This window comes from Erythrolamprus reginae, chromosome 10 (assembly GCF_031021105.1).
Source record: "Erythrolamprus reginae isolate rEryReg1 chromosome 10, rEryReg1.hap1, whole genome shotgun sequence".
Lineage (NCBI taxonomy): Eukaryota > Metazoa > Chordata > Lepidosauria > Squamata > Dipsadidae > Erythrolamprus > Erythrolamprus reginae.
Window position 1 is genome coordinate 292,893 of NC_091959.1, and position 12,536 is coordinate 305,428.

At 39.0% G+C, this 12,536-nt stretch overlaps 1 protein-coding gene across 17 annotated transcripts in view; it reads left to right on the top strand.

Moving 5' to 3' along the window:
- TCF12 (transcription factor 12) overlaps positions 1–12,536 on the top strand; it is a 41,735-nt gene that overhangs the window by 3,796 nt on the left and 25,403 nt on the right. For 11 of the 17 annotated variants that reach the window (XM_070762216.1, XM_070762219.1, XM_070762220.1 and 8 more), the window contains exons 3-4: positions 11,245–11,318; positions 12,330–12,398. In XM_070762216.1, coding sequence (XP_070618317.1) covers positions 11,245–11,318; positions 12,330–12,398 — 143 coding nt within the window. Of the gene's footprint in view, positions 1–1,952; positions 2,101–6,622; positions 6,685–11,244; positions 11,319–12,329; positions 12,399–12,536 lie in introns of those variants that run through there. The other 6 variants (XM_070762228.1, XM_070762229.1, XM_070762232.1 and 3 more) reach the window with 4 other exon arrangements.

Below are 12,536 nucleotides of genomic sequence, written 5' to 3' on the forward strand. Positions count from 1 at the left end.
GCCTCTACTTTTCGAGATAGGAACCGGGTGGGGTTCTAGATGTTTTTGCCTCTTCTCACGAACCATTTTCTACCCTGGCTTCTCTCTTGGCTGCTGCTGCCGCTTCAAGCAGCTGAGAGGGACAACGGGAGGGGAAGCGAGGGCAAGCGGTGGCAGGCGAACGGAGTGGGGGGAGGGACAGCGAGAGGTGGTGGCTGGACGAAGGCGAAAAGAGTGGGAAGAGGGACAGCGAGAGGTGGACTCATGGAGTTCAAGAGAGGCGAAAGCTGTGGGGGGAATGATCAGAGTGGGGTGGACAAAAAGGGGAGCAATCGTGGGCCTTCCTAGATACGCCCATATCTCGTCAACACTCCGCGGCCTGCACTGGCTGCCAATCAGTTTCCAGTCACAATTCAAAGTGTTGGTAATGACCTATAAAGCCCTTCATGGCATCAGACCAGAACACCTAGGGGGACCGTCTTCTGCCGCACGAATCCCAGCGGCCGATTAGGTCCCACAGAGTTGGCCTTTTCCAGGTCCCGTCAGGTGGGACCTAGGGGAAGAGCCTTCTCTGTGGCGGCCCTGGCCCACTGGAATCAACTCCACCCAGAGATTTGAACTGCCCCCACCCTCCTTGCCTTCTGCAAGATATTGAAGACTCATTTATGTCGCCAGGCATGGGGGGACAAATCCCCCCCCTTCTGACTTGTTGTATTTGTGTGTAGTGTGATTGTGTAGCATTGATTGTTTTTAGTAATAATGGGTTTTAACTTGTTCTTTTTAATATTAGATTTGTATTATATTGTATTGTTATTATTGTTGTGAGCCGCCCCGAGTCTTCAGAGAGGGGCGACATACAAATCTAACAATTTATTATTATTATTTATGTGAAAAACAGTTCTGTCTGGAGTTAATCTTTTAAAATTAATATACAAAGTGCATTTTAACTGTTGAAGACACGTCATTTATTATGAATGCAATAATTATTTTTAAATTGCTTAATCCACTTTTTGCAGTCAAAACATTTCACCTGAAATTTAAAAAATCAGATGGAGGGCTAATGTTGACCGATGTGTGTAATAGAAAATGAAGAATTCTGAACTTCAGGAGATGATAACGTTACCAGAGAAGAACAGATATTGGAAATTTACATGAGTTGGATGAATCTGTTCTTAAGACAGCATCTGTTATATTTTGTTACAGAACCACGCACTTTTAATATCTTGTCCAGTAGACTTAACCACATTAGGTCTCTATTATCTGTCTATGATAGGCACTTTGGATCCTCTCCCGGCTTCCTACAATGGAGGAGAGCATTTAGTATATGATTGTGGTCCTACATAAAGTTGACTGCCCTTTAACTCCCTGAGGATTTTACTTGCGTTTTGTCATGTCCACTCCCCTGCGGAATCCTTTAAATTTTAACTTCAACTTTTAATTTTAAAACAAGCCAAGTGCCTCTCTGAAAATGTTATGAAGACATGAGGGGGGGGGGGGTTGTTATTGCACATGTGGAAAAGTGCAGAAAGTTTGATCATCTGAGGATGGGGGAATTGGGTTTACAAAGCTACATTTACAGCATAGCAGTGTTTTATTTCCCTAAAGTTATTATGTCAAAAACTTCAGCAGCCAGGGGTTTGTAAAATTGTTTTCTTAATGGTTTAGTTCCTTTCAGTTAAACAGACACATAGCAAAATAATGACCAGAATTTACCTACTGGCTGTGTCACACTGGGGAAATACGTTTTGTTTATTGATTGATTGATTGATTGATTAGATTTGTATGCCGCCCCTCTCCGTTTATTTGAAAATAAAAGGAACAGTGGATTTTTATTTCCACATCTAATATGCTTAGTGTGGTTATTTCGCTTGAAATTAATAACCAATTGAATGAAATTATTTGCCTCTCAAAGCATCTCCGGCTACAAAATCAGTTGACCCCCATCTGCAAGTGTCAGTCAGCCTCTTTCACAAACAGACCAGCCGCTATCAAGAAACGGAAGCTGTTGCAACTAGTGAGTTTTCCTGGAGAGAAAAAAAGGATGATGGTCAAACCTGGATAAAGAGAAGGCAAGAAGATGATGATATGAGCTAGTAGGAGTGAAAAGGGAGAGATGATAAGGTTAGTTAGGTCTTAGACTGTGTATGTGTATTTAATCCAGGGAACAGCCCTGCCCTCCCCTCCCAAGGAATCCGGGCTTTAACTCTCAGAGGTCTGTTAGAGCTTTGTACCTTATGATGCTACGTAATTTCTTTCTGTACAAAAACTTTTCATATCAATTATGTATTATGTAAGCCATGTATTCAGTTTGTCGGCAATTACTTGGGAAAAATTGGAACAATTTTCAATCCTTCATTGAAACCATTGTCCATCATCCCTGTATTACAGCTGGGTAAACAAAATCTTGAAGGCTACATACTGAATTATACTGGTAAAATTTCAAATCAGGATTCTTAGGCATCTAGATTAATTCATTCCTTGTCATTTAAACTATATTTGGCTGTGTAGTATTGTATAACACTTAACACCCCCGGTTTTCCTGCTCTCATGGGGTGACTGTTCATAATTATATACAGAAATTTTGTATATGATTTCTTAAACATGCTTGATGTGGCTTGTTGCATTTAGATACTTTTCAGCCTTATATGTGTGACTTGCATTTTCAGGCAGTGAAACGTTGATCAAAGAACTTTCTTCCTAATAGTGAAGTGTATTTTGTTTCATTTAGTTAGCAGACTTTTTTTTTTTAAGTAATTCGTGGAATATATTATTGGAGAAGCCAGAAATGACATTTTAAGCAATGGATTATAATAGCCTGAAAAAACAGTTTTACCCTGATATAACAACAAAACAAGAAACTAAAAATGAATTATTAGCATTGCCCTGGTTATATAGATGTATACGCATGGCTTTTCCCTTTAACTTCATTTAAAGTGCAGAAAGGGAGCAAGATATAATAAGCCAAAGAAATTAAAGCACAAGAGTGTGTGTGTGTGTGTGTGTGTGTGCGTGTGTGTAATTTTGCTGTTTATGTTTATGTTTGCATGCAACTTTCATTCTAAAATTATGCATTGTGCATCAAAGTGTTAGGTACCACTTAAAAAAGAATATAACATTCATAAACACAATGGGGGAACAACCTGCTTCTCAACAGGGATCTGAGGAAGGTTGTGTTAGTTGCTATTGGTATATTTTTTAATTATGGTACAAAAACCACAGAAAATAAAGCACTAGCCATTTTTCTCATAAAGGATATAGCTGCAGTACCTGCAAGAAATTCTATTATAAGGCTTATTGTTTGGTTTTTGTTTTCCTGGGAATTTTCTTTAGCAGAAGTACTTTATGGTGCTACGTGGTTGATTAGTTATTCAATGCTGCTAATTTTAGTGAAAATGTTAGTTGAATTTAGTGTGAATATGCGGAGAGGTTTTCTACCTCAATATTCTGCGTGTCCCAACCGCCCGTAATTACAGGGTAATTAGTCCAGAGAGACACATACCACACGATAGAAGGAAAACCAAAAGTCTTTATCAACAGAAAAGCAGAAAAAAATCCCTTTTTAAATGTCAAAGGGATTTTCTGGTAAACACAAGGCACAGGTTAAATGCAATCCAATTTCTCACCCAGTAACTGGGAAATTGAGTCCAATTCCAAAGTCCAGAAAGTCCACACACAGTCTTGAACAGGGAAACAGCAAAACCACGATCTTGACGAAACTATGAATCAGATAAACTTCCACAAGGCTAAACCAGCACGCTGCTCTTTTTATCTGTAGCACTAATTACAGCAGCCCCACCCAACCACAGGTGGCCTCACTTATCTCCTGTAATAATCCTTCAGTTGTTCTCTCCTATGCATCACTCTACGCATGCGTGGGTCCGTCATACGTTCTTGTTCAGAATCCAGGGATGATAAGGATGATTGATCTCCTCCTGGGCTGTCTGGCAAACTCCCCTCTTCCCTGCCACTCACGCTTCCTTCGTCAGAGGAGTCTTCGTCGGGAGATTCTATCGGGAGCAAAACAGGCCTGTGGCATGTGGATGTTTCCCCCACATCCACCTCCACATTCCTTGGGGCAGGAGCTGGGCCAGAGCCAACCACAACACCCAGGATAGGAAAGTGTCATTGGAAAATATTTCACTAAAGGGCTTTAAAAGTTTTGACATGGTTTTGGAAAGAAAACATTTCCAGATACCTTGATGACCGAGAACTGAATCAGATTCATCAGTGTTTGCTGTAAATTTCAATTATTAAAACATGCAACCATTCTTAATTATTTTTTACATCTCTGCAAATAAATATTTACCAGAGTAAATTATGATAGACAAAAGTTTGTTTGTTTTAGCTTTACTATAGGATTTTACTGATGGTTGAAGTTTGACTGTTCAGGTTGATCTGTTAAAATTCAATGATGCACATTTAAGCAGTTTTGGATAAAGCAGCCGATCAGTCTGTAATCTTGTCTGAGTGGATAGCAAGGATCAATCTGTCTGGATAATGAAAGCAGAATTGATAGTAAATCCACTTCTGCAGCCAGCATGATCTGCCAGGCAGCTTCTGTAGTTTTCTTTGATTGGAATACTATATTAAACTGGAAAAGTTGCCATAAATAGAGCACATGTTTACAGCCTTTATTGTTTAGTAATGCTAAAGGTTTGGCTTATGCCCTTCCCTATAAGAACAATGTTCTGCCTTTTCTATTAGTATTCTGAGCAGAGACTAGTTACAAGCAGTGTGCCACAAGGATCTGTTCTGGGTCCTATTCTTTTTAATATGTTTGTGAGTGACATAGAGCAAGGTTTGGAAGGGAAGGTTTGCCTATTTGCCGATGACTCTAAAGTGTGCAATAGGGTTGATATTCCTGGAGGCGTCTGTAATATGGCAAATGATTTAGCTTTACTAGATGAATGGTCAAAGTAATGGAAACTGCAGTTTAATGTTTCTAAATGTAAAATAATGCACTTGGGCAAAAGGCATCCTCAATCTGAGTATAATATTGGCAGTTCTGTGTTAGCAAAAACTTCAGAAGAGAAGGATTTAGGGGTAGTGATTTCCGACAGTCTCAAAATGGGTGAGCAGTGCAGTCAGGCGGTAGGGAAAGCAAGTAGGATGCTTGGCTGCATAACTAAAGGTATAGCAAGCAGGAAGAGGAAGATTGTGATCCCGCTGTATTGAGCGCTGGTGAGACCACATTTGGAATACTGTGTTCAGTTCTGGAGACCTCACCTACAAAAAGATATTGATAAAATTGAACGGGTCCAAAGACGGTCTTAAGCATAAAACTGATCAGGAAAGACTTCATGAACTCCATCTGTATAGTCTGGAGGACAGAAGGGAAAGGGGGGACATGATCAAAACATTTAAATATGTTAAAGGGTTAAATCAGGTTCAGGAGAGAAGTGTTTTTAATAGGAAAGTGAACACAAATTTAGAAGCAACATGAGACAATATTATTTGACTGAAAGAGTAGTAGATGCTTGGAACAAACTTCCAGCAGACATGGCTGGTCAGTCCACAGGAACTGAATTTAAACATGCCTGGGATAAACATGTATCTATCCTAAGAATAAAATGCAGTATAAGGGCAGGCTAAATGGACCATCTGCCGTCAATCTTCTAGGTTTGTATTTATTTATTTATTTATTTATTTATTGGATTTGTATCCAGAGACTCGGGGCGGCTAACAGCGACAATAAAACAGTGTACAATAGTAATTTGGTATTGATGATTAAAAATCAATTAATATAAAAACCAAACATACATACATACATTACAAACCACCAGACAAAAAAGTATGGATTCATCAGCAACCAAAGTTAATTCCTCGTTTTCTGTTATTCAGGTTTTAAAATTTTCCTGAGATTCAGTGTGAGCAGATGGTGTGGGTATAATTTTAGTTTTTAAAGCAATCACAATAGTCTTTCACTTCCAAACAGTGTGTTGAGCATTGAATTTCAAAGCCATTTTACGGCATTGATTTTGGGGGCACTTTCAGTATTGGAATCCCTTGTGATTAACTGATGGTTGCTTCTCTCTCCTTTACACTGGAACAAATGCTGTGTTCCAAAGAAACACCGACACTAACGTGCTTAAGACTTTAACAATAATTACTGTGCCCGGTGGAAGCCATTTGTATTGAAGAAAGTCCAGGCCCCATTATTTGCTCTAACTATTTCATATGGAATTAAGTGTGGTTGCAAAGGTGTATTGTTTTTCAAGAGGGGACTCTGATCCAGTCTTCTCTGGCCTGGCATTCATTGGATATTTGGGAGTGGTCATTTCCCCAATTTCCACCTGCTGTGCCTCCAGGCTCTGTTGGGAAACAGGTTGTGGAGAAAGACTTCTTGCACCTGGGTTCCGTGAGAATTGCCCAGCGCTCCTGCCCGCATTCAGATGTTCATATACATTTAGCAATTAATATATTAGCTACCATAGGGCTGACCCAAGTCGTAATTTTAACATCTAAACCATTATTTTGGCATCACCTGAGATTTAAGTACTTAACGACAACTAATTCCCGTATCTAATGCTGAGTTTTGTTTACTTTTCTTGAAAGATTTAGCATTTTGAGCCTGTATATTCCCCTCACGTGGGGATGCTGCCATTAAAAAAATGTATTTGTTACTGTCTCCATCTGCTTGCAGGGAACAACTGCACCCAAGCGTCTTGGAGGATATAGAAGAACTCCATGAAACAGAATCAGCAAGTAAGATATAACCCACCTCACCTCTAGTATCGAAGCGATAGAACTAGAAAGTGCAGAAAGACCTGTGAAAAAGAATAGAAAGTTGATCATGCGACCTTAAAAAAAAAATGTTTCATGAGTGTTAGGCGTAAGATTCAGATACAATCAAAGGCAAAATGAACGACCTCTATGACCTTAGTTTAGTTAGCTTCTCATCCTCAAAATGTAAAAGCTACACTAAAATTGGGGAGAATTTCAAAAAAACAAAATCTGATGACTAGCAAAAGAAAGAAAATCAATGTTTTGGCTTCTGATCAAATCACATTTCTATTTCCACTTTGTTTGTTTTCTGGCTCTATCTTGATGTGAGTATGGTGGACAAAGGCATTGTATAAAACACTTGTGTGACACGCTACTCAATTTGCAAAGGTTAGTTAACCACGGGGGGCTCAAAGAAGTCGCTTGACATTTCATCTAACCCACCACCTCTGCGTGTGACGGCATTTTGTGCACTGGGAAATGACTCACATGCACAATCAGTTGCAGAGGTCCTATGACCACAGGGTCACATTTTGCCAACATGTATTGGAGATACTGGGTTCAGACTTAAGAACCAGGTAATTCAATTAATCATGGTGACCAGTCACATGACCCAACTACCCACAACAGTGTATGACCAAAATTACAGTCTCTCATTTGTGTTGTTCATAAATTGAGGACTTCCTCCATAGAAATTCAGATGCTTCATAAAGATCCCCACGGGATGAAACATGGAACGCTAGTCTAACCCTGCGCACATGTCCCTTAACTTTGACTGGAATTAATGTGGCAAGATCCGTGTGGACAATAATACGTTGCAGGTGTAGAACGTTGACCATTTTAGCCACACACAAAAAAACACAACATGGAAAAATTCAGTTGCTGCTAAATTTTTTACATCACTTCCGTTAAAGTTCAGATGAAGTGGGGTTTTTTCCCCCTTTGGCACTTCATTCAGCTTCTTTGGACTATTTGGTTATTAAGGATCATAGTTCAGTTAGCTATTTTGAAATTTTACAGTTGCTAAAGTTTCTATGCAAATAATTAGTTTTATAAGTAGTTGAAGAAAGTTGATAACCTAAATAATTAAAATGAATTTCATGTAAGCTTTGGGATAACGAGCATGGATTTTGTCCTTTTGTAAGGAAGTTGGCCTTCAACAATATAAACTTTTTATTTTACAATCAATACAATGGAAAATTCTGTTTTAGGTATATCCGGCACTTCAAAGAATGTTTAATAATAATAATGAGCTGCAGTTGCCTCGGTAGAAATAAATTCCAGATAAATCCTAATTTGATATTATTGTGTTTTGAGCTAAAACTCAAAGAATTCTAAAAAGACTTAGAATTGAATGGTTGGGAATAAAGATGTTCAAATATTACATCCCTAATATTTAAACCGCTTGAAGACTGGGGTGATTTAAAAAAAAAACCAATGAGAATCCACCTGTACCTGATTTGCAGCAGAAGGTTGCTGATAGGCAGTAAAGGTCACGACTGGTAGTTTTCTTGCCTGTCCCAGGAACAAGAGGGTGAGCAGCTGTTTTCAGTTTGGGGAATGTTTTGTTAGCTTTTTCTTCCCATTTTTGAAAAATTATTTTGTTAATACCAGTACTAATATTGTTCTGCATACCTTTTCCTGTTAACTTATTAGCTTTACCTAAAAGAATTCTCATTTAAATGTATAATTTTGAAAGGTTAAGTAAACTTAATGGACTACTTTTTTCTGGGATCAGACATTTTGATGTATGTATGTATGCGTGCATGCATGCATATATATATAATATCTGTTTCTGCCAAAGATCATTTAGACCAGGATATTAAACTCGTGTCATCATGTGATGTATCGGGACTTTCCCCCCCTTTGCTAAACCAGGTGTGGGTGTGGCCAGTCTGTGACACATCTGGGCTGCGAGTTTGACAGTTCTGATGTAGATCATTGTGTTTTGTGTTATTCTGCAGTAATTAGGATTTGACCTGCAGGAAGGGGGGGGGAAGGGGGGAAAGGGGAAGAGTTTGGCTCCCACATTCAAGGAGCTGGAGGGGGCTCTGAGCAAGTGGTAGCAGCATTGCCACATTATCTTCAACCGTCCTGTTACAGCATCAATTTAAAGTACTTCTTGGCTTACTTACAAAGGCAGAAAAGAAATCTAGGTAGCTCGCATGAGTAAATCTGATTTATTATAAAGACAAAACCCAGGAACTGTCCAGTGAAAATGCAAACTAATAAGGAAGCAAATTGAATTTCACAGCTTTCCTAGAAAACCTTCATGGTGTGTGTGTGTGTGTGTGTGTGTGTGTGTGTGTGTGTTTCTTGATAGAATGTTGTTCTTTGGGAAGTGTGTTATTTCAGTCCAGCGCAATTGATTGGATAGCACAGTTGAGTCTGGTTTGCTATTCAATAATAAGAAAGCAATTCAGTAAATAAAGCGTTACAATCACGTTCATTATTTGCTATTTTCAAATTTTCAACCGATTGAATAATCATAATATATTTAAAAGATGTAAAAAAGAACCACCACCTGAAGATTAATACAATAAAACAATGACTCGTGTGAAACAAAATGGTGCTTTTCATTTTTACATAGCCTGATTTTTGCATGATCACTTAATAAACTTAGGGAGAAAACAATTTACTGAACTGGTTTGAATCCTTAAATGTGATTATGAGAATGGTGTGAGTGTGAAATGATTTCTTTGGCTTATTTCCTCCTGTTTGGGAAAGTTGTTAGGTAAACCAGGGACCATCGGACTATGATTGCTGTCCTCGTAACCAAAACACTTTCTCTCTGAACTCCCCATCCAAGGACTTGGTGTTTTTTGTTTTGCAGTTTGATCACCAGAGGAAGAAAGGCAGCTCTACTAATTTAGCATTAGAAGCGCGTTTGATAGAGTTTCTCAGAGGAGGGGAATCTTATTGCATCTATGTAAGGTGCTAATGGTAGCACTATTCTTTTTCTCTACACAGTATATTTGAGTGTGTGTGTACGGTAGGTTTTGCAAGTGTTTTAAATGTATTGTGTTCTTAGCCGCAAAGGTGCTTTTTCTGGAGGCACCTGGAAAACTCCAGTGTTCTCCTGAAGAAGAAGAAGAAGAAGTGCTTTGGGGACCACCCTGGCTTGGCTGACCGAGAGTCTCCCTAGACCAGCGATGAGTTGCTCCCAGTTCGGTAGCGTGGCAGGGGGCTCTCCCCACGCTCCCACCGGGCAGAAGCGTTGCCCACAAACCGGTAGCAGAATCATATGGAAGGCCTTCTTTGCGTTTGCATTTGCCCTGGTGGCCCTGCTGCCTTCTCTTGTGGAGAGAGGAAGGAGGCGCCACGGGCGACTTCTGCCTTCGTTGGTGCCACCCGCCACCCTGTCTCACTCCTTGGAGCAAGTACAAGAATATTATTACATCATCAACTGTAGCAAAGTCATAATGGACTGTGGTTCTGGGAAAGGCTGTAGAAAATTACTATTGTATAATGATAATATACCAATCATATGGGATTTTATTGCTTTTGTAAGTTATGGAGTTAATATATATACCACTTAACAAATGTCATTTCTTTGTGCTTTTTGAGTTAATCCTGCATACAGCGTTATTGTATAAAGATAATTCTGAAAAACAAATAATTTGTCATGCAGTTTAGTAGCGTAAGATTTTGTGCCATTTTGTCTTAAATTTATTTATTTATTTATTTATTTATTTAATTAGTTACATCCTTTTTACTCACAAGTGTTCAGTTGTGTGTCCAAGAAATTAGAGGAAAAATGAAAGTTACTAAAATTTACTACTGGTAGTAAAAGCAACCTCCTTTTAACACTGATTGATGATGATCCAATGATGGATTTATTGATCCAGAGAATTACTGTCTTGGAATTTTTGTTCTTGGCATATTGTATGGCATAGGTGGCACTTTGGATATTTTTGCAGAATAGCACATCAGAGCTAAACTGGAGCCCTTGTCTCCAGTTTTTTAAAGAGGTCGTCGCACCTTTTCCCAGGTTTCTGCACCTGCCCCACATCCTGGAAAGAGCGCCCCCGACCGGATCCTCAGGGTTCCGCGGCCTCTCTTTGGAATCCAGTCCAGAGTTGATCCCGAGGCCCAGAAAGAAGCCTGCAAAAGAACCAGCTGCAGATGACGAGTCAGCATAATCCTAGTGCTACACTTTTTCCTTTGCCAAAAAGCATTTGAATAGAGAAGAGAGCAAGGAAATCTGGAGTTTCATAATAACATTTGTGGACTCTGCAGACATTATTACTGTGTGGCAAACAGATTGAAAGAAGATCCGAAGAAGAGCTTCCCTATTGGCCTTGCCATTAACAGGCACACGTGATTCAGTGCAACTAAGCTGAAAGCATTTTTTCCAGAATACATATCCTCACTTAATAGAAACTATCGTCTAGTTTGGGTGTGTGAGCATTCAGGAGAAAGCTGCCCTGGGGTGTCTTCTGAACGCTTTCAGGAGATTGAAGTGGAGCATAATTTAAACCTATGGTTTATTTGAGTCTTTGCAGTTTTATTACAGAGCAGGCCTTTTCTTTCTACTGGTAGGCATGGAGGAACGAGCAGGGCCAATATCTTGGGAAGCAAGCGATAAGTCAAGCCCTTCCTACGAACCTGCAAGGGTAAGAGAATAACTTACTGTAGTTTTTGGAGTATAAGACCCAATTACTTGTTTATGCAAGTCCAATTGAAATAATTATTACTTGTAGAACCCTTAACGTATCATACTTATTTGAAATAGTTTGGGTCATGTTAAAGAAAGTAGTTTTTCTACTAGAATTAAGTGGTTTTAAATTGTTGTGAAGCACCAGTCTATGGCCTATAAACCCGAAATCTCAAATTCTAATCCTGCCTTAGGCATGAAAGCTGACTGGGTGACTTTGTGCCCAGCCCACCTCACAAGATGGTTGTGGTGGGGAATGGAGGAGCAGGAGGAAGAGCATTATTATGTTTGCCAACTATTACTTTTATTATAAAATAATAAAGGTGGGATTTAAAATATATAATCTGTGTGCCTCCAGATGTTGTTTAATTACAATTCCGAGCCACTTGAATCATTTTGGTTACAGTGATTATCAGGAATATTATTGAATTTAATGACACGTTATGGACTAGAGGTTCACCCTTCTAGTAGAATATAGAATGTTCAAGCAAAAACAACAACAACTATAATCACTTTAAGTAGTTTGATAACTAGAATTGTAATATCTCCCTAGCTACCTAACGCAAGTCGAATCCCAGCTGTACCTAGGTCATTGTGGCCAACATTGCAACATCAAATCCTGATTATAGCTTTTTTATTTTTTATGAAAGTTTATATTCTCCTTTCTTAAAGGTTGGCAAGTGCTTTTGGAGATAGGTGGGTTCTAAACATGTCATCACCTCCTTAATTGTATAAGAAACTTATAAGTACACCAGGACAGCATGGTTCTTAAGTGGCACGTATGCTTCAGGATACGAATCTCTCCAAGAGCACCAAGCATGTGTGTGTATAATAAGTACAGTTATTTATGATACAAAATACTGTCCAAATAGACCACTGGTCAGCCTCATCAGTTTTCTTATGATTATGGTTTGTTTATTTAGAAATATAAAGGTTAGGACATTGTGCTAAATATTTTTTTCTTTTGCAGGAAAATGGCAACCTTCTTGGAAAAAGCTCCGATATTTCAACAGCTCTGGAGAAGCTGAAACACGAGGAGGTAGGATTCACCTCTTGTACGTATGTGACTCTTTGTAGAATTTATTTTCTCTTTTATCTCCTTTATATTTTTACACAGTCTCTCTGAAACGCCAAACAGGAAACTTTCCTGCCCATTAAACCATAGAACAAAGAAGTA